The following is a 23350-nucleotide window of genomic DNA, read 5'->3' as shown; positions in this document are numbered from 1 at the left end:
TGTTCAGACAATTTTTATCGTTAAACAATAATAAAAAATAAATAAATAAATAAACACAGCTATTCATAAAACAGAATGAATACAAATGCAAAATATATTATCATTATTATTATTATTTTTATTATTGTTTAACGATAAAAAATGTCTTTTAAATGCTGTGCTGAAAATGTCTAAATCTTAAACCCCATAATTTTCTACTGATTACACTAGTATTGAAAGGTTGTGAAGAGATGTCTGGATGTCAGTCACCAGCATCTTCTACAGGGGCCCTCTTTACAGGTTGGATTGTTATGACTTCTGGTCTATTTACAATGCATCTTAATCATGTTTGCAATGTATAAAATCCTGCACCCTGTTCGTTCTCCCAGCCTGCAACATGAATGCTTACACATAGACATTAAAACTACATTAGTAAGAGTACACTACTAATAAGATGAAGTGCGTTGTGACTTTTACCCATCTGAAAGAATACATGAAAAATATAAAGGATGAGGTGGCTGATAACTGCTTACTGAAGAAGCAGCCAAGCCACCGCTTTAGAGAGCTGAACGTTGCCCACAGGCATCCTGGTGCCTTTCATACTCAAACAGAAATGTATATGAAAGTGTGTGCTAGATAATATACATAGAACAAATAAACACACACTAATAATCACCAATCTCATTCCTCAAGCCTAAGCCTAACTGAACCAAGCAACAAAGTCAGGTGTTAGACAATCAGAGGCAGAGTAGGGTGGATCTTGCCAAGAAAAGCAGTGGGATCCATAGTAACCCAGTAGAAAGGTAACCAGCACTAGTGAAGGTAAGGTTAGGTGTGTGATGAAGCACCCAATCAGAGCTTTGACAGAGTCCACTCAGATATCAGATGTGTTTAATCAGAGACTGAAAAGCAGCAGCAGTAAAATGGGACCCAGCCCTACTTGATTAGACTGAATATAATTTGGACCCAACGTGACTCTGGTGTAAGCTTATGTCCCAATTACTAGGAAATGGCTCTTTCAAGGGATAGTCTACATGTATGAAGACAAGCTACCAACCAAAGCATGTCAACATTAAAAATTAGGTCAGTCTGAGATAGTCCTGTCATGATAACTACTTTTATTGGATCATATATTGTCTCAGAAATAATCTTGATAAATGAAATTATTGTCATTTGAAAATCATTTTATACCACTTATATAATGATAATAAAGTAGTATAATAATGCAAGGGGGGCGGGGTTTGGGATTGGAGATGAAGTTTCATGTCCATATATCATATGATAAGTCCATATATAGACATGATGGTTCTCAAGTAGTCAGAAGCCATTACACAGTTAGCAACTTCAGTCAGTTTAGACACTTGAGTCAGTGCATGTTTTAAATAATATATCACTAAATGAGACCTAAATATTTGGATCTCCTCCAGCATATGAAACAGCCCTGATGGAGTCTCAGAGGGAGGACTTCCCCACCTCACTAAAGACTGTACAAGACAGCAACACTCACAATTATCTCCAGATCCTGACAGCAGATAACCAAACGTGATGCATTCAGCCAGTAACCTGCACAGTCTTGCTGATTTAATACAAGATTGTGGTATAAAAAACAGGAAATTTAGGAGTGGCTACGATTATGAGTTGGCAGTATGACATTACAAATAAGATTCATTTTGCAACTCACACTCATATTTACTAAGAGGTGACATTTTCAGTTTCAGACTGTCTCATTTGTTTGTCTTATGTTTAATGTGCCAGTCATTTAGTGACGGGGTATTTACTCATGGTTACTAAATAAAAAACTTTCTCATGATTGCCTCACTGTGTGGTTGATGTAGAGTCATATGCAGACTGACATTTGAAACATTTAATAAAATAGTTAATTAAGCATTGTGCAACCCTGGTGGTATCCACTCTGTGTTTACATGTTGTTTTAAAAGGGTACATTTGTTTTTTTTCTTTTGACTGTATATGTTTGAAATACATCCATTCAAAAACTTGATGGAAAATTGGCATTTGTCAAAAATAGGTGGGTTAGGGTTAAATAAAAGAGCATATTTCATACTATCAGTTTGTGGTTGCCCGCTGTAACTCTATGTGTTTGATTAGTTAGTTAGTAACTTCTAAAAAAAGTGTTCTGAATGTTGGTGGTGAGATTAAAAGTTGGTTTACATGTGTATTACATAATGTACTTTATTTTCTTTAATGCAGTAGGAGAATATTAGAATGTACTAATAGATTTTATTTATATAGGTTTGTTAGAGCCTGCTTATACCTGCAGGCCTGGCTATGACCCAGGTGGGATGGATACATGACTTTATTCTAATCTAGGGACGATTTAGCCTTGCCGTTCTACACGCATCCTTAATACTCAAATGTTGTTGTTGCAAGGAAGTTCTGATCATTTCAACTTCCAAAAGACAGCATAGAAAAAGTGCAGTAGCAATGTACAGCATTCAAAGTGCATTTCTCCAATCTTTTCTTTTTCTTGACAGACTGGGATTACTGCATGGCTGCTTCTAATCCTGTAGCCTGCTGCTCCAGCTATGCAAGTTCAAACTTAGCCTGGTCATAATATAAGTTATTATTAAGTTGTGATTTATGTATTCCTAAAATAAAAGCGGTTTCACCACAGAGATAAGCTACAACATAACTCTAAATATTACATATCCCTGGGGTAAGTGAAGTGAAATGAATTATACTCCCTAATAATAAAACAGCCATTTTTTCTGTCACACAGCATCATTTGTCATTCGGTACATTCATCTTACAACACAGGGATCCAGTAGAGATGGAATTTATTGATAAAATATTTAAATCTTACTACAATGTGCTATGATGCCAAGTGGCTCATACCAGCCAGAAAGCGGCAATCATGAGAGCCTGCCTTTGATCCACTGATTGGCCACTTGCCTTACGGCTTTAAATCCAAACTAGTTAAGTAATACTTAACGTAAATGTGGTGCAACCAGTGTAGGAGAGAACTGACACATATCTAGTACAGTCCAGTGCTGGTGTTTTCTTCCTAAGTGCTTGTGCTCATTCTTCAAGCCACTCTTGTTTTTCTTACCAGACTGTGTTTACAGGATCGGAGAACGAGTGGGAGAGAAATTCAGCTAAATGTTAATATTTATCTGTAGAAATAAGCTTTGGTTTTTGTTGGGATCCTGCTGAGACACCACAAAGGCAGACAGGACACAGATGGAGTGACCTCTGTTACGTCAGCCTTTAAAACCATGACCACACCAGCTCATTGTAAATCCATCAGTAGGTTTGTGGGTGTAAGTGTTTTCTGATATCTTAATAACTACAAACCAGTTCAATCGAGTGAAACCTAACCAAGTGGATTTCGTGCCTAAACTTGACCTAAACTTTAACCACACCCTTGTGACACCATAAATCATACCATAACAGTGATGTGTAACAATTTTGGGAAGCAAGTGAATAAAAAAGGTCAAAGATTCAGCAACACTTGTAGTATACAGAATACAGAAGTTATTGTTAGTGTTGTAATTTTTTCTGACTTGATTTCCTATATCAGTTGGTAAAACATGATCAAATATGATATATTATAATACAGCATTATATGAGTGTAACCACAATGGCAATTATTCTGACAAACTGACATGGATCTATAATGGAGAAGGACACCTGTTAGAAATACATGTTAAGAGAATATAAAGTACACTGTGAATCAAAGTTAATAAAAGCCATGAGCCATATTTTTCATTTTTAAAATCTAACTCATTACCAGAAATAATGATAAGTTTTGTCAGGGAATCACTGTGAAAACCCCAAACATGTGACAGGAAGGAGGGGCTTCAGTTTTGCCTCTGTCCTTCCTTTCTCTCCTCTCAACCCCAACCGGTCGAGGCAGATGTCCGCCCACTTCTGAGTCTGGTTCTGAGGGTTCTTCCTGTTAAAAGGGAGTTTTTTCTTGCCACTGTTGCTCATGTGTGAATGGTGGGTCTCTTTAAAGTTAAAACCTGAAGAGTTCGGTTTAGAACCTGCTCTATGTGTAAAGTGCCTTGAGATAACTTTGTTATGATTTGGCGCTATACAAATAAAGATTGATTGATTGATTGATTGATTGATTGAGGGGCAAGAGAAACCTGAGCTCTGACAAGTATAAAAGGAGAAGATGCACTGGGTACAATTCTTTTTTTTTAAACTTTTATTTAATTTTCACAATTTTACAAGACTGGTCCATAAGTGAAAAAAAAGAAGCACAGCACTCAAACAATATGAAAGTCCATCTAGTGAAACACATACACAGGTCAGAATGTCATATTTCAAGCGTGTTCCCAGTTCAATTCCAAATTGTATTTAACTCCAAGATGTTCCAATGGTTTCTTCCATTTCTGCTGAAAAGTATGAATCAATCAATCAATCAATCAATCAATCTTTATTTGTATAGCGCCAAATCACAACAAAGTTATCTCAAGGCACTTTACACATAGAGCAGGTTCTAAACCGTACTCTTCAGGTTTTAACTTTAAAGAGACCCAATGAATCCTCCCATTGATGTCATGTCCCAATTTTTCAAGAGTCACGACCTCGGATATCAGAGATTTCCAGGTCTTGTCCTACCCACGTCACCATGATTGCTTTCCTTTCCAACATTAAGATTGATTGAATCACTTCCTCATGTTGTTTAAGAAAATTGGTGTGGTGACACCTGTTGTTCTAGAGCAACACTCCAGCATACCTGAATTGTATTGCATTCCCACGTGCAATGCAACCTAGTGCCTGCATGACTTTTACATTTGGGACAATTTGGTGAAACCTGCTGTATATTTACTATGAATATATGGCGATATATAGATATTATGTAGGATATTATATTGTAATTCTTTATATCTGTTGCAAAGTGAAATTCTGGAGGATAACCACAAGGATGTCATTCCACATATCGTCACTTATCACGCATTTCAATAAAGTACACCATGATGTTTTCAGCGTTGGTTTTTGATGCACAATAAACAGTTTGAACCCTGATTGACCCTAAGTTTCTACTGGCCAAGCTGAAGGTTTTTCTCTGCCAACACGTTTCGGTTTGCGGTCTTGTTAATATTGTTCTGTATACTACTACAAATGCTGCTGGAGCTTTGACTTTTGTTGATGTGTTTTGTCTCCCGTCTCCGTGCACCTTGGACGTAGCTGAAGTTGTGCCAGAAACCTTTACTCTACTTTTACAGAAGCAAATAAGTAGACAGGTTATAACTAGACAAAGTTTGAACTTACAGACACATGCTGCAACCAGCATTGGAACGCTCAGTTTGAATATGAGAACTTCTTTAATACATTACTAAGAAATATAAACTGGAATTTTACACAAGTTCCTGTATTTTTTTAATTTTGCATCATTACATTACACAAACCCAAACAAACACGACAGACTAATACTGTTCACACAGACAGCAATTTGCTTTGTGGGAACAGGGCTATGCATGTACCGTTTCTCTATTTGAAATCAAGATGTAGTTCATAATTTATCATCCCTCTGCTGTCAGTCCAATCAGAAAACACTTGCAGCTTTTGTTTACATTTCAATGAGCCAGGGGAACGTTGGACTCACAAAGTGTATCCTTATTGTGTTATATGTTCCTGTTTATAGCTAGAATGTTGCCTGGTTTGCAGCCCAGAGGAAGCTGGGCTACAGATGATATAATACATTATTCCTAGTAAGTCCGCAGATCACAGACTTGCTGCCGGGGCAGAGCAGGTCAAGGATCTAATAAATGATTTAGTGAAATGCTCCCAGGGTATCAGACTTTCGGGAAATGCCTCTGACTTCCTCCATGATTGTGCTGCCTAATTACAACTAAAAAGGACAGGCTTCTTTAATGTCACAGTTCCAAAGAATCTTCAACAGCTCATGACAGCTCGTGTAATGACACAGTATCTCAAAACAGTTATCATGTAGTCATTTGAATTTTAACTCACAGTGGGACACAGGACTGCATCCATATCAAGGCCTGGGTTGGGTTTTTTTTTTTTTTTGCATTTAGTCATAGCAGATTCATTTCCTGACAAGTTGAAAGTTTTTGATTGTGGTTTTATAATTCCATTCAGAAAGTACTGGTCTATTGCAGTAACAGAGAAGTAACATGGTTAAATCCCTGAGCTACGTCAGCATGTCAGTTGTTAACACCCTTCCTCAAACCATGGATGACATATCTGTGTCTGAATTTCTTTGTAAACTTTAGAGAGAAACCAGAAGTGCAGAGATTGTTCATGAAGACGGGCACAGAGAGTTTCAGCTGCCTGAAATTCTTGCAGTGATCTGTGAAGTTAGCACAGAACAGATAAATAACTCATGCGTAGCTGAGCAAACGGCATTCATTAATATTACCTCTCTGTAGATCCTCATCTGTATCTTTAGTCAAACTATCTGCTCAGGTGTCTGGTCACATTTTGAAAGCAAAACTGAAAACCACTAGACAATAGGTGCAGCTGTATTTTGCATTTACCACATAATTTACTTATGGGACTTTCCACTGACACAGAGATATAAACATAGTATTAATGACACATCAGTCAGTACAGTGCCACACTGTACCACAGGAAAAAACACACAGTGTAAAACAGCAGCATGGGGAAATATATAATGTTTTGTCACTTTGTCTTTTATACCCACACCAGCATTACAGATAATACACCTGTAATCTCTACTTGACTGGATGTGTGTGTTTTGTTGCAAGTGTAGTTCTTAATACTAATCGTCTTTACACCAGCAGAGGAAAGTATGTGTAACAAATTGACTCTGTAAACATAAATTCATCATTCAAATTAATCATGAACAACTATGAAGTACTTTACTTGCTACTTTACACTCCACCCTCCACCCCCCAGCCCCACCCGCACCCCACACCCCTTCATTACATATATTTGAATTGGAAGTACTTTGCACATTAAGACTTAACACACAAAACAATTTCAGTATTTAAGAGATTTAAGAGGTTTTCTCATGAACTTGTTGATGTTTCTCACTCGCTGCCAACATACCAATAATTCTGGTGCTTACGAGCAAAAATGAGCTACCATACTTGGCTGTAACCCTTCATCATGTGTTGTAACAGTGTTCCGACTCATATGAGGGTCAAAGTGTGCTTCTGTCTCGTTCTCCTTAAAGGGTTAAGAGTTTACTCAACACTCGTGAGCTATTAATAGACCCCTTCAAAGTAATAAAGGTAAGTGTTATGGTTTGACTTCAGTAAAAAAAAAAGACTAATAAGTGATAGTTGTTGCATTTTTTTTGTTATTTATTGGTTATGAGCTTGTTGCAAACTCACAGTTGCTGGCAATGACAGTCGCATAAAAAAATATACACATGCACGCACGCACACACACACACACACACATACACACACACACACACACACACACACACATATATATATTCATAAAGCTTGAATGCATTATTCACATCAAATGAGCCTTCATTTTTAAAAAGCCCTGTTTAAAAAAAAAAAGAAGTAAAATTGCACATTTGAAGCTGATAACAGACTTTGAGTCACATAAATGCAAGTAGCTGAGGCCTGCATAGGACAGTAAGGGTTATGATGCAAAATTTGACACTGAATGGAGGTACTCTGCATAATGAATACATTGAGTTGTTATACTTAAGTACATTTTTTCTCTCTTTTTTTAAAAGTCAAAGTTTTGATCAAGTTTTTTTACTTGAAGTATTTTATCAGTGTGGGTTTGAATTCTTCTTTCAACATCACTTCAGACTGCAGATCCCAGAGTTTACAAAGATGACACTGACTGATGAGTAAAATAAGTGCTTCTGTTCCAAGTATTTGGAGGATTAAGTGTAACTTAAGCCTACACACTACATGGAAAATACAAACCAGCGCCAAGTATATGTCAAATACTTCAACTGTAACAGTGCAAAGGTAGTGCAATATATCACATATCATAATCCATGGCATTGCTTAAGCATCCACTTTGAAGCACGTGTGAACACAGACAGTGCAAAACATTAACAGCATCTTCGTGCAATACTGAATACTTGAAGCCATAAATCAGTGCAGCAAATGAGATGATAGATCTGAAGTCATGTCAGTCTTGTCTTTTATATGAATGTTCAGTTCAGAGTTCTCTGCGCTGACACTGATGTGATGACTGATAACACCACTGGATAACACGTTTAGCAGTCCAGGAATTGTGGAATTATGGCGGTACAGGAATTCGGTCTCACGGAAGTATGTCTTATCATTTCATCAGGTCCGAGGTGACGCCAGTGTCTGTAGGTGAATCCAAATCCACTGTCTTGCGGTAAAGGACTGCGCCTGTCAGGACCACCACAGACATCCTGGCACGCTTACTGAGATGATGAAGCCTCATGAGGAACTCATCATTTCCAACTATATAAATGAGCGGGTTTATTGCGCTGTTCAGGCACGCCAGGCATCTGCCGACCTGATGCGCTATATAAATGTTACGGAAGCTGGGGTGGCAAACTCCATCTAGTTTCGAAATCCTGGTTTTCATATTAACATTTCGAAACACGTGATAAGGGATGAAACAGATGGAGAACAGTATCACCAGAATCACGACCAGTTTCAAACAGCGCTGCTTCAGCAGAGGGTTAATGTTGGCTTTTGTGGCAAGAACCACAACAACGTGTCCATAACACAGCAGAATGATTACCAGAGGAACAGCAAACCCTATGACGGTCCATGCGATGCTGTAAGGCAGGTATTCTCTGATCCTGTCGTCGGAAGTTGTGTCAAAACACGAGTACGGTTTATACTTTAGATCATTCTTTTCAAAGAACATATCAGGGAGGATCTGAATAATGACCACAATCCAGACCAGGGCGCTTATAGCCAGAGAGTGGCAGCTGGTGATTTTCCCCATCACTTTCATGGGGTGCACGATGCCCAGGTACCTGTAGATGCTGATGCAGGTGAGGAAGCCGATGCTGCCATAAAGGTTGAGGTTGAAACAGAAGCGGGTCACCTTGCAGAAAGGCTGGCCGAACTGCCAGTGGCTGTTACCCGAGTAATAGTACACGAGGAACGGCAAGGTGAACAGGTACAGCAGGTCTGCCACCCCGAGGTTGAGCATGAAGATGTTAATGTTTCCGATGTTTTTCCAGCTGGTGTACACGCTTCTCAGCCCCCAGATATTGGACACCATCCCGACCACGAACACAGTGATGAATACAGGCGGCAGGAAGCTGTGCGTAAAACTCAGATTGATGGAGCTGCAGTTGTAGTCTTCCCCTGTGATATTTGCAGACATCTCTTCAGGTTCCATTGTGTTTAAATCGGTTTTTGTTTCAGAATGATTTATTCAGAGAAAACAAAACAGCAGCCAGTGTCTCGCTCGCTCACACCAAACATCTCCTGTGGGAACCACTTGTGCGTCGTGAAAAGTGAATAATGAAACCAAGAAAACCTCCGCCCACTTGCCAGACTGGTGTGGCGCACGTGGAGACGTATACATGTTTGAACAAGGAAAAAACACCAACACCAGACAATTACAAATTAAAGGAAGTATTACTGTAAAACAATGTAGGCTGCGCCATTCCTGCCTGACAAGACACGCCGCGCGCTCAGCAAACAGTTCTACAAACTATCAAACTAGCTAAGTTGATATAAATAATAAAACAATGTCTTAGCAATCAACCCTGCATGTTCAGACACTTACACACGCCCTCTGTCTCAGCCAACATTGATTGTGTAACTTTTTACAACAATGTGGAATGTGTGCCAACCCCGTTTAAACCCGAATGCCAGTTTTAAGCTGTTCAGTTGGACTATACATCCGTGACAAACCATGAATGAGTCTCATTTTATTCAAATGTATTCATCTGTTTGGCTAAAGGAACATTTTTGCATTTTAAGTTTTTTGAAAATTGAACATGCATATATAACAAAAACCCACACTCACACAAATGATATGTTTATTGACTGGAATACAGTACATCTCTGAAAGCCCGTTTTTTTGTATTTATTTATTTGTGTAGTCAAATTGGTCGTGCAGACCTCTACATGTTGCTCCATGACCCAACGGTCTTACTGTGGAGCATAAAAAAAAGAAAAGTAGTATCATTAGTATCATTTTATCATATTTGGTGTTGTTAAAGAAGTAGAGTGTAACAGGTAGAGAACTGTGCACTAGTCTAAAACCAGCGATGTCTGGCAGGTGTTTGTATAAAGTCCACTGCCACTAAAAATGTGTTTTGTTTAATATCACTTCAGTTGAGTGTTCTTCTCTCTGTCTCTCTCTGCAGAGTTTGCTTTCAAATCCAAATGCTGAAGGAGGAAAGCTTCTCTGTGCTCCACTTACATGTGAGACGAGGAGTGGTTGTGTAGCTACAAGCAGGACTTGTGACATCATGACCAGTTTGGAGCCAATTGTGGTCCAGAATGCAACTTACATATGTGTGATGTGGCCTCATATATTAAGGTCTATCTATCTATCTATCTATCTATCTATCTATCTATCTATCTATCTATCTAAAAATAAGTGTTCATCATTAATTATTTCTTCACACATGAGATTATCATTACTTATCTGACTTACTAATTTACTGGTACAGGAAGGTACTGATTTACCTAACTTGCATCCCTTCAATTACAATTATGTTCTGCAAATAATTTCTTAATGATTATAAATATGATAAAATGATGAATTATAAAATTATGTTCCAGCCTGTAGCTTGTAAATGTGACATTACGACCATTGATCATCAACTGCATGTTACCATTCAAGCTACAAAGAAATACTGAGCAGGCTAATACACATGCAGATTTGACAAAGTGCTGTAAGATTTTTTGAATTTGTATAATAGAAAAACAATGTATGAATTGTGTGATGAGGTCCATATAAATTAAACAGTACGGTCTAGACCTGCCTTGAGATAGCTTTTGCTGACTTTCGGCGCTATTTAAATAAATATTGATTGATATAACTCCTATGTCTCCACTCAAAGCAGTCAGTCTTCAGGCATTTCAAATATTTTGTCTAGTCTTTGGTAAACTTAGGTTTGCAATCTGCAATGTGGTGCTGTGAGTCTGAGCGCTGCCTCTTGAGATGTTTATCCAGGAAAAGGTGCAGTAGTTGCGGTTTGACTCTAAACCTTACAAACATTTGCAGGAAAGAACAGTGACACCCAGCAGAAACCACATCTGAAAGCTACAGTAAAGTTAAAGGATGGGTTCACAATGTTTCAAGTCTGTCCGCAACAGTCAGGAGCCCAAATGTCAACTGAAATATGCTGTTACAATGGAAGTGATGGAGGACAAAATCCACAGTCTTCTTTCTGTGTAAAAATGTATTTGAAAGTTGATCTGAAGCTAATATGAAGCTTCAGCTGTTCAAATTAGTCAAATCAAGGCTTCTATGTTTCAACATTACACTCTTTTTAGTGCCAAAGTCCCTCTTTTTGTTACTATACGTTAGATAAGGAGACAGGTTGGGGTTCAAAATCGGGGCTTTTTTCTTTTTCTTTTTTTTTTTTTTTAACTCTTTATGGCTTTATGCAAATAAAATGAAATGTTTGGATTGACTATATAAAAACAATTTCTCAGTATTCAGCATTCTGTCGTTTAATGCACAGACTGAGGGCTGCTATCACAAGACCAAAACTGGTAAAATATACATTTCTCCACTGTGTTTTACAAAGAACATGCAATTTAATATCAGTTGGACTTTAACTTAACACCATTGCGTTATCATCCTATACAGGTTGTTGTAGCTAATGTGATAATAAACAGTTTTTTACACAGTTATTTACACATTCAGCAGACACAGAGTATCATTAGTGTTCATTTGGAGTTGCACTACAGGTGACAAGATGAATGAGTCACTCTTCTTTCACAGTACCGCTCTTTTGGTTTCCATCAATTCTGAGAATAATCTCTCGAGTTGTTATTCGCTCCATTTTGGTTTCTTCATCTGTCTTTTGTTTTGTGCTGGGCAGGTAGTGTAGGTAGAGTAGGCTTATCAAAGTCTTTTGATGTAAAACAACTGTCTGCTGTCGCTGCCGGATATGAGGTTGATGAGCATGGTGAGATCAAAAGTGTAAAGTTGCAACCATGAAAGCAAAGCAATGAGCTTGTAGACACTAAAAAGTCTGAACTGCAGAGCTAGTGACAATTCCCTATGAGTGTGTAGTGATCCCTTTCACACTACACATATCCATTGTTAATAAGAAAATATTTATTATGCAAACATATTCATCTCCAGAATCCAATACATTTATTCAGAAACCTATGGCTGTTTTCATAGTTACTGATGCCATATTTTTCTATGACTGGCACTTAAGCATGTTAATTCCCCCCCAGTTCAGGGATGGACACAAACCACATTTTAAAGAGGACATATCATGCTTTATGTAAATGTCTGTTATGTTTTACAGTGTTATGGTTTCAGATGTCCATGTTGATTCTATAACCTTTGTTGTTAAGGTTGTTCCATGTGTTGTTCACATTGTCTCACTTGCATACTGGGCTCGAACTTGTACGGATGTATTTCAGAAGTTTCCATTTAAAACAACTGAGAGAAAAACGCTTCCTGAAGCTGGCCAATCAGAATAGAGAAGGTTCATCAGCAGATGGGCCTTAAAGAGACAACAGCTAAAACAGCCTGTTTCAGAAAGAGTTTGTCGAAGAGTGGACAGGATTCAAATGGTTATATATGTTTATATTAAAGTTTGTAGAAAACACTGCAATGTTAATATGAAATGTGAATTGTTTTAAATCTGGATATAGATTGCACAACTATTAGTACATATTTTCAAATATGAATGCACATTTTGTACACAATATACAATCTGAAATCTCATGAGTTTTGTTCCAAAGTTAAGTTTCACATCCTGATGATAGCATTTCCATAAGTTTGGAGCACTGGCTCAACTTTCTGCATTGACACATTCTTGTGTGTCCATTCATTTTCATCCTCTAATTTCCTCACAGACAGGACCTGCCTGTCTTTCTCAAAGGTGTGGTCACACCTCACAGCCAGGGCAGGAGGGTCCGGCTAGGTGTCACTGGGTACTGCTGGCAGTTGGAGCTGCTGCAGGAGCAGGACTCAATCATCATCACCTGCTGGTGGGTGATACTGCCCTGGGGGCAGCGGAATACCATCCACACTGTTCTAGAATGGGAGGGGCTGCAGCAGCGTCCCTCTGGACAAGTCAAGGCACAGAACTTAAGGCGGTAGGCTCTGGTGGTCCAACAGCCTTGATGTTCAAGCTGAACGGACAGAGGTGAACTGTAGCTGCTCTCGCACATCCCAGACCCCTGAAATAAGCAGTGACAGGCATACTATTATATTGTTGACATATACACTTGTTGCATCAGTAGTCACCATTTGTGGGCTGGTACATTTTTTGATGACTGAGTGATAAAGTTACACCATTGGTGACTGTTGGCATTTCCCCATTGGCCATTGCTCTTTTAAGATGAATTGGTGCAAACAGTTTTAATTATGTCCTCAGGGAGCGTTTACAGCAGAGCCCCTGAGTTCAGCCCCAACATAATTAGAAAAACCCCACATTTACCAACCAAAGTGAGGTAGCAGATTATTACAATATTTATATTTAAAATTAAAATAAGTTCTCTTTCAAATCAAACATCCAGTGGTATGAGTGAAAAGTATTGTTCTTCCAATTGAATTAATGACCTATTAATGACCTCAAACTTGGCTTAACTATGTCATGTGATGCTACTTCAGTACACTTTAACAACAAATATGACTGGGACTACTACAGAAAATTACAGATGAATGTTTAATATCCAGGAATTCACATTATAGACACTAGTATGGACTACTTTACACCATCCAATCATATATGAGATTTTGATCTAGTCCCGTTATCATTTGATCCATTCTTGTCATGAGTCATGGAAATAAAATTGCAACAATAAATATTATATATTGGTACCAAGTCAAAATCAAATGCAAATTCAACTGCAGACCTCACAGGTGGGAACCTTAGGTTTGTGATGCAGATTACTTCCTTTAGTCGCCCCTCTAAAAACATGAACCTAGTATGACTTTTCCCACACAAGACTGTATGTCCTATTAACTTAATATTTTTTCCCCAATCCCAATCCCCCAAAAAATATTGTTTCTTGTAGTGTGTTTGTTGGGTGAGAAATAATCAATAAACAACTAAATATAGGTCCAAATATAGGTCATTAGCCTGTTGATCAAGTTAACATGGATGTTATTAATGGTAATGTCATTGTATTGTATTTGTCACCAAAGTTACAATACATGTCCATCTTGTCTTGAGCAGGAGAAACTTGGAAAATATTGAAAAATATGTTTTAGAAATTTTACAGTGTATGTATGAGATTTTAAGACGGTATGGACGCTGACAGTGACAGTTTTATTAAACAATATATTAAACCCACATGATTGTATCTGCTTTTCCAACATGCAACATCACCTTCAGTTAGCCTGACTTCAACCATGTTGTATCGATTAAGCTAACCTAGCATAGTATTTCTGTCACACACACACATCACTCTTAGGAATATTTGCCCAGCTTGAATTATCTTACAAACAATATTACAGTAACACTACTACTACTACTTTTTAAACTTAGCATTCAGCCTAGACGTAGTGTTGAGATAGGCTATAGCTCTTTGCTGCTATGCTAACTAGCTAGCAGAGGATTTGACAATAACCTTGACATTATTCCACAGAAACCCATCAGGAAAATGTCCCAACACAAAATAACAATTCTTTCTCTTTGTCTATTCTAGTAAACAGGAACTTCCTACAAGTGACTTGTGTCCTAAAATGGTAAGGCATGCCAGTGAGCCACCCATACATACACATACACATTATGGGTAAATAAAGTGCCGGTATGATTAATAATATTAGTCATTGCTCTGTTTGGGTGTTTTGTTCCAGGACTCTGTTGTGGTGCATACTTGCTGACTAGCGTGACACTTGAATGGAACAGAGCCATCATCAGTGTTATTAGTTCCCCTGTGCTTTTCTTGCTATCTGCTGTGGAAAAGATAGCGCCTGATAACAACTCTGCCATTAAAAGTGTCTCGTGGTTATTGTAACTATAGCTACTATAAAAAAGATTGTTTCACTAGTTATTTGTTCTGTGTACTTTATTTAACCCTTACATGCTGTCCATATTTTACACCCTTGCAGTATGTTCCAGGTTTAAGAATCCCTTCATAAAAAGTGTCTTTACCAAATGTTGAACCACATATGTGTTTAGAAAGCATCAATAAATGTGTGATTAAACCTTGATTCATGTTTAAGAAAGCAGAGAGTGTGTATTTTTTTTTAGCTTTTACACCAAAACATCTACTATCACACAATATCATGTCCTATTTTACCTAAGACATGAAAATATAACATAGCAATAATGATGTAAATGTATTTTATGTAAAGTGAAAATGAGCAGAACTTTATGGAAGTGTGGGGTTTATTGTATAACCATTAGAGCCATCAGTCTTCACTGCTACATCATAAAAAGAAATCCTCATAACTACTATCTTATTCAAACTATTAACTATTCATTTCACTAAAAGACATGGCAATAGATACGGGTAAAATTTGACCCATAACAGCCCTATACAAAATTATAACATTTTAAAATAGTTTAATTTTTGTGCATTTTGGGCCACTTTAGTAATAGTCATCAAATAATAAGGATAAAGACATTTGGGTTTTTTTTTTTTTTTACAACTGCCACATGTCAAAACAGGTCAAATTTGACCTGAACAGTACTTTTTATGTTGATAATGTTATATTTTTTGAATTCCATATAGTTCAAGTAAACCACATAGATGCTACAATGGTACAAAGTGGCAGGTTATGAATGCAAATCACCACCACTGGGACTGTGACTGGATAAATGCATGTTGTGTGTGCACTGACCGGCTGCCGTCTTCGGAGCCCCGGTAGCAGAGTCTGGCATGGCCTGACCTGGCACAGTCTGGTCTCAGTCTGCAGACGACAAGCCCAGTTCCTGTTTGAGCTGCGGGTGGAGACACCTGGGCCACAGCTGTGGGAGCAGGGGCTCCATTCAGTGCGCCACTCGACACAGTTTGGGATGGGGCCGAGCGACAGGCCAGAGAGCCCACCCCTGTAGTCCTGACGTGTCTGCTCTGCTGGAAAGGAACGCCAGAGAGGAAAATATTTGCTGCATGCTTGTTTGAAGTGGATGGCTTTGATGGGAGCTCATGAGGCAGAACATGTAGGACATATGCAGTCTGAACTATTGTAAACTGCTGCTTGGCTGAGGTCAGTTTGTTAAGAATACTGTCCACAGATGTTTGACACAGATGTTTTATCCTCCTACACCCCTTGAAATCTGTTTATTTCGTCGGTACCAAAAAATGCTATGAACCAGTCTCGTTGTTGACTGCTGACGTGAATTATTAACAGCAGCTTTGAAGTCATACAGGAAATAGCTGAAACACATCCAAATGCTTCATGCTCACACCCTGGCAGAGATGAGACAAAAATACCTTACGATAATGTGGTGAACTCTGTTTCCAGCTTTTTTTGTAGTCTTTCACATCATCAACCTAATTACCTGCCGATGGACTTGAGGAAATACTGTTGTCCAGGCCGTCACACACCCACTCTTTACAGCAGCGCCCTGGCAGTCGCACCAACTGAGGGTTTGGGCACTTATCAGCAGGCCTCTGCAGATCATCAGTACACAGGGGTACGCAGGTCACCCCTCCTCCCAGACAATGGCACAACTGGGCACAGGAAGGTTGAAATACCTGCCCCTCCTCCAACCGTCTGCCATTCAGCTCACAGCCCAGTTCATTCTGACCTGATTGCGGCATTGGCAGGAAGAGAGGGAGGGGAAGGAGTGTTAAGTGGATATATAAGTCATAGGCTCACTACAGCACTGCTCTGCCAAGTTGGAGGTGAGTTATGTGAAACATGTGCAGACAAATTACTTCCCAAACACATGAGATTTATTGATAGGACTACGGGAAATGTAGGCATCAACTCTGTAGTCAGAAATCAGAGGTAACTGTTGCAGCCAGTACTGGCATATTTCTCTGGAGAAACCCCTTCTGCTCAGTAATGTTCACTTTTGAAATGGTGAACAGGATGCTTTATGACTGATTATGGGAAAGTATTGCGTAAAGAAGGCTAGTGAGTACATGCTTCCTATTCTTATCATGATGAATGACACAGTCTAGTTTTGTAACATCACAACTACTTGTAGAGTGTTAACACAGTAGCACGATGGCAGTAGCTGAGGCTATATTAACACAGTAACATAAAACATACAGTAGTTGGTGGTAGGAACAATAAGTTGTGGCTTCCATATTTTGAATTTTTGTTCCAGCACATCATCATTTCACAATGTTGAAATTTCAACAAAGATGGGATTTGATACACGTCCTTACTGGTATTGTATTACATTTAAACTTGACTAGACCTTCATTCACCAGGTTCTCAAGGTTCACGAGGTGATAGGTATCGAGGTTAACACACTTCACACAATGCATGAGAATTAACACCTTGACAAACCCATGCTTTCTCACACACTACAACCATGGCCTTAAAGGCAGGATATGCTAGACGGATCTACCACAAACCTCAATGCTTGCGTCTGGCAAAAATGTCACATGTTGCTTTTGCAAACTATGATCTATACCTGTAGAAGCCATAAGTATACAGTCAGAGGAAATATGGCCAAATTTGAACAACAGTATTTGTTCTATGTAATGTCCAAACAGAAACACAAACAACTCCATACTTTGATAAAGAATGTGAAATGCATCTAAAGGCTTCACAAATAGGTGCAATATTAACAGTGGCAGTTGTAGCAATGTTAATGTTACAATATAAGTAACATTTTCCTGCAATTTTTCATTTGTTACATTTTCTAAGTAGCTGAAGATACTGAGTACTCCCCAGGTATTTGCAGCGCTAATCCAAATGAATCTGTTTTAGGTTTGAAAAACAGAATAGTGTTCTGCTCGCACCGACACACTGTCCTGGTCCTCCAGGGTAGCTGGCGCTGTAGTCACACTGCAGCCCTCGTTGGGTGTCACAGGGCAGCCGTTCAGTGCAGGCCTCCCCCTCCTGTCTGGCACACACCTGGCAGCACCCACAGCTGTCTAGTGTGAGAGGAACTCCGGCAGGGCAGTGTGGCATGGTGTGTGGGCACTGACATGGTCCGGTACACAGCTGACACCACACCTAAAGTGAGAGTTACAAATTATCTGCAGCTGTCACACAGTTGTGCTTTCTGATAAATTAGCTTGTATCTGGTATTATAACAAAGGTGGAATGAATTTGGCACTAAGAGATGTTACATAAAGATAATCCACACTCCACATTATAAACAATCTTCTCTGGAACTACTTTCTAATGAAGAAAACTGTTCACAACAAGGTCTGTGATGTACACTGAGCAAGAATGTGTTTGTTCGTTACACTGAGTAACCATGTATTTGTTCCTGGAAAACATGTTGCTGTTGACTTATTTAAATGTTTAGAGCAGTACATACACATTTCAAATCATATCTGTTGTACAGGAGGAAACATCAACAGCTTGATAAATCAAAAAAAACAAACAACCTATATATCACTGAGACTATTTGCTTGGCCATACCATTCAGGTCACATGACACTATTGCTTTATTGTAATTTGGTTGAATGTACTCTTCATATGCTGCAAATGCAAGAAACATCTGAAATACTATAAATCTTGGCAGATCGTCTTATACTGATGTTCAACTTGCATCAATTGAACCCGTATCTATTCTTCAAGTGCGACAGTAAGATATATTCGTACTGTTGAAACTCTTGAACCCTGCTATCTTCCATTTGCACATTTAACCACAAACAGACAGAGCCCCCAGAAAAATGCATTACTTACTTACTCACACTCACACCTATGAGGTAGCACACCACAGGTCATTACCACAACTACAAACTTGTAGCCCTTCTCAGGCTTACATCTAGTTGAGGGTAAGCCTCTGCATGTGTTCTGTACAGATGTGACATTAGTGTCAGTTGTTACAAGGTTACGAGACTTAAAAAAGACTTAAAGAAAATAGAATTTGTAAAATCTTGAAGTAGCAAAAAAAAAGACCAAATAAAAGACAGGAATGCTATAAATTGGTCATATTCACTCACATGTTTGAGTGTTTTGACTTTGTGTTTCACTTTCATTATAGTGTTTTCCATTCCGAGGACTGTAGAGAAAAAAGCAACACAACAAAACAAGCACGTACACAACAGACAAACAGAAAGGGGAAGTCTGACACTAGTATGAGTGGGTAGTGAGAACAAGAGCCCCCAGGGTGTTTTCAAGGGGCAGCCCCATGTAAAACTCTCATCACATTTCCAGTATGTGGCATTTCCTAAGAAACAGAGGGTTTCAGATATTTGATTAACTTATTTTGGTCTTTATATGCGAAGTGAGCTTTTCATTTATCAGTTATTACAGGAAAACATGAGTCACAATTCAAAATAAATATTCACAAATATGCTTTGTTCTCTGAGAATAAGTACTGCATTTGGAGAGATTCTTCTGTCTGACTGCTTATTTGACTGTCTCTCTGGATTTATCAGGGAGACGAGTCTGGATTTATCATGCATGGGATTACAAGACAACAACAAACTGTATGTCTAGCATCAAAAGTTACAAAACATGAACTATAACATTATATACACTTAGAATCAATAACATTGTGTGCCAAATAGCAAAAAAAGAGAAAATGCTGCATGCTGCAAGTCTAAGATTTATCTTGATAACGTTTTTTTTTATCTCAAAGGTTTTCCAGTTTATACTTTGAGATCTCAACTGGGATTATAAGGGTCTATACTTCTTAGATAATGATCTGTACCATATGTTATATTGCCCTAAATTTAATACATTGCTTCTCTTGACTGACAAATGGTAACTCACAGGACCAATAGTTATAAAACAAACTGCTTCTTCTTATGACTAGCTAACCTAGTCAGCACCTGTTTTCCATATTAAGTAACTAGTTACTTAAGCTACACATATCCTGTAGTGAACCTTTCATGGTTCTCAGTTAAGCCAACTTTGGTGCATATTCGTATGCACCAAGAAAATATTAATAACACTGTTTAGCAGTGTATGGTTCATTAACATAGAGGCCTTGGTATCATAAGGGAATATACATAGTTTAGGACAGCTAGGCTAGAAATCCCATCCTGTCTCCTAGAATATTACTGTTGTAAGTCTCTTCATGGTGTGATGATTAATGACTTTGTATTTCTGCCTCCAATAATCAGAATAAATATAAATGAAGCCAGCCATCATTGTGATACGTACAACAAGCAAGAGCAGATCACGGTCACCATAGTTCACCACGTCACTCTACAGATTTAATGCTAAAATAATGTCTTTCAGTAATGTTTTAACTGATGCAACAGATATTAACATAAATCATTTTACAGCTTTATTTTGGCACGTCTCACCTGAGTGATGATGCACAGCAGCACAGAGCAAACCAGCTGGAAGTCTCTTCTGTCCATCTTCATCACCAATGTCCCCTTTGCTCTTCTTTTTTTCCTCTAGCCTTCCTCCCTTCTTCTTCTTCTTCTTCTTCTTCTTCCCCTCCTCTAGAGGAGCGTAGATGTATTTATTAAAGCTGCCTACCCTCCATTCATTTATATAGTCTAGGTTCTGATGTCATAGGCAGTGGACTGCAAAGTAAATAGTTACAGGAGAAGAATGAAAACTCCCAGGACTATCTCCACATTCCCACAGTGAATCTTTTCCACTGCCACACAATGCCCTGGACACTTTTTACCTGCAGTATCAGCTTAGTCAGCCAACATGGTCATTTGTGGGCAAGAGATGGATTTTATTTTATTGGAAAGTTCATTAACATTGTTGTGCCTTCTATTTCTTTTTTCTTTGTCTTGCTTTCCTTTGTTTAACATCATCTCTCTATCAAAATATCCATTGGAACCCTAATAGGCTTAAATGGCTTAAAGCTGCAGCAATTGACTTTTAAACACTGGGGGGCAGAAAAACACCAAAAGAAGTTGACAGATAGACTTTGTCCACATATGAAAGCTTATAGTCAAAATCTTAGGAAACAGCATCTAATTTCCAAATGCATGAGACTCAGAGCACCATTAGCAATAATATGCCTCTGGCCACTTGACAAATGTTAGTTGAATAGTCTCTCATTTATGGTATTTAACAGTAAAGCTACACAAATCAAAATTTTTCATATTAGCAATGGATCATAAGACTATTTGTTATAAGAAAGGGTTAAACCTACAAAGAATCATCACCCAAATCTGCAGTTCCCTTCAGCTCTACAGAGCATTTTAGCTTCTTTCAGCTCATTTTCATTCTATGACTTGCAACTTTGGTTCACTTTCACTGCTCTCATCAACCTTGTTTCCAGCAGCAGCAGCGGCAGACAGATGTACACTACCTGCACCACCACCAAACAGCTGGCAGACAAAGCATAGCATCTGGCTAGTGAGCATTTAGGTGATAACATGTCCAAGATGTCTTTACAGTTTGTTCTGCTGATTGGTTGCCAAAATATGCATAAACATCAACATAAATGTTGTTTTAAAGAAAACAGAAAACTCAAGAGAGCAGAGTAACTGCTTTCACACCATTTCATTCAGTGTTAATATCAATATTTGTTGCAGATTTCATTCAGGCCCACTAATGTGTGTGTCTACATTTACAGTCAAATACATGTCATGATGTGCATGAAGTTGTTTTTATTTTCAGTAAAACTGGCAGAAACAAAGATGGGTATTTGTCTCCACCTACTGATACTCTTGTGAATAAGCACTATTATTAACTACAGCTGTGCTTTTCCTGCTACGATATGCTAACGTGTCAATTTGAGCTGACTTATCAAAAGGTTTTCTGCAACAAAGATAGTTTTCAGCAGAGGAAGTTCTACTCCACCATCTTGATTACGTTATCAGTCAATGATATGCTTTCAACAGTTTTTAGACATCAATGGAAGTATGCAGCATAGAAGAATGAGATATATGTGAGACTTTGATACACACACAATACTTGATAGTAGGATGAGTTCATTGTTGGTCTGGCTCAGCACATGAGATTTGTTGACAATAAGAAAAATATAGAATATCACCAACCTTATCCAATGCATGAATTTGATGATAATATTCACTATTGTGATTGTTTTTATCATAATGTTTTTGTGTTGTTATGTATGGAATTAGTTCAAGTTCAAGTAGAATAGAAAATCCAACCAAACCCTATAAATAGTTCTGTTTTTGTTTTTCATACAAATTCAGTGATCCATATGTTTACCTTATATAATAATTCTTAGACAAGAACTGGGCAGCAAGTTGACCATCAGCAAGCAGGAGGGATAAAAGCGGAGGGGGGTGCACCTGGGACACCAGTTGACATCACTGAAACTCTGGATGTGTTGTGGGCCAATCGAAAAGATACCAAGGAAGGAGGATGCCCACCTGATGACCCCAGTGAAGCGTTTATGCTGCTGACCCTCACTGAGGGAATGATTGCTGATTATAATACTGGATGGTAAAACTAAAACTAAGTCCTAAGAGCTCAACTCAACAACTGTGTCAATTATGTGTCAGGTGCAGGTTGTGGGGAGCAGCTGTGGAATAAATACCAACATGTTACAGCACTATCTTCCTCTGTCACAAACTTACAGCTTATTTGATGAGCTGAACTACGTGATGTTTTAATGGTGTGGAATTTTTTCATTCTCCTTGTATATTGTCTATCAGTTGTATGGTATGCTAATAGTATGTTATTAGTGATTTGTATATGTATTTGTTTTATTGTTGGTACATATCATTACTGGTTATTTAGTTTTTCTAAAGTCTTTTTTCTGTTTTCTCCTGTTTAGGGTTTCGGTTTAGGGTAAATTTAAAGTTCAAAATTGACAGTATTCTTGAAAAGTGACAATAAATATACAATACATTAGTGGAAGTGGGAGGTACTGTGAGCTGTGGTGTTGGTGGTATGTGCTAGTGTATATATAAAATAAATAAACATGCATGTATATCAAGAAAAAAAAATATTTTATTAAAAACAATATTAAATATCATTAGGTTTTATTTTCCCTTTTTTGGTGAGACGCCATAAGCTCTTTTGGATTTTTGAAAATCCTTTTTTACTACTCTGATGCATCATGTGTCTTTGTGTCTTGTTAGGGTTAAACTATAGATAAAGTAACCTAAATTATAAAATATATTTGTATATAATATAATATAAGTGTATTTTAAATTCTATAACACCTATTCAGACACCTAGTCAGTATAATTTGAACTCCTGATGTCATAACATCACCCAAATTTAACAAACAATACCAAAAAAAATAGTTGCTTTTAATGTTTTTATTTAGCAATGTTTTATTTTTGTATTTATTTTGAGGTTT

General features: G+C 38.1%; 2 protein-coding genes across 2 annotated transcripts; both read right to left on the bottom strand.

The window, feature by feature from the left end:
- Window positions 1-8196: 8196 nt before the first annotated feature.
- On the bottom strand, window positions 8197-9246 carry LOC128354965 (P2Y purinoceptor 1-like). The gene has a single exon (XM_053315088.1). It carries the CDS (start codon window positions 9244-9246, stop codon window positions 8197-8199), a length of 1050 nt encoding a protein of 349 aa, XP_053171063.1.
- Window positions 9247-12950: 3704 nt separating this feature from the next.
- Window positions 12951-20468, bottom strand: LOC128354964 (CCN family member 5-like). Its single transcript, XM_053315087.1, has 5 exons — window positions 20406-20468; window positions 17934-18150; window positions 16538-16762; window positions 15853-16142; window positions 12951-13238 (listed from the first exon to the last, which is right to left on the bottom strand). Exons 1-5 carry the CDS (start codon window positions 20466-20468, stop codon window positions 12951-12953), a joined length of 1083 nt encoding a protein of 360 aa, XP_053171062.1.
- Between the last annotated feature and the right edge of the window lie 2882 nt (window positions 20469-23350).

The sequence above is a fragment of the Scomber japonicus genome, chromosome 3 (assembly GCF_027409825.1).
Source record: "Scomber japonicus isolate fScoJap1 chromosome 3, fScoJap1.pri, whole genome shotgun sequence".
In the NCBI taxonomy this organism is placed as follows: domain Eukaryota; kingdom Metazoa; phylum Chordata; class Actinopteri; order Scombriformes; family Scombridae; genus Scomber; species Scomber japonicus.
The sequence above is the reverse complement of the archived record's forward strand: the minus strand, read 5'-3'. Positions and strand labels throughout refer to the sequence as shown.

Coding starts and splice junctions, on each gene's coding strand:
- LOC128354964 (XM_053315087.1), bottom strand. CDS start 20,468: ATGAAGATGGACAGAAGAGACTTCCAGCTGGTTTGCTCTGTGCTGCTG. Junction 18,151..20,405: donor TGCTGTGCATCATCACTCAG/GTGAGACGTGCC, acceptor CTCTCACTTTAG/GTGTGGTGTCAGCTGTGTAC. Junction 13,239..15,852: donor GGCTCCGAAGACGGCAGCCG/GTCAGTGCACAC, acceptor TGCTTATTTCAG/GGGTCTGGGATGTGCGAGAG.
- LOC128354965 (XM_053315088.1), bottom strand. CDS start 9,246: ATGGAACCTGAAGAGATGTCTGCAAATATCACAGGGGAAGACTACAAC.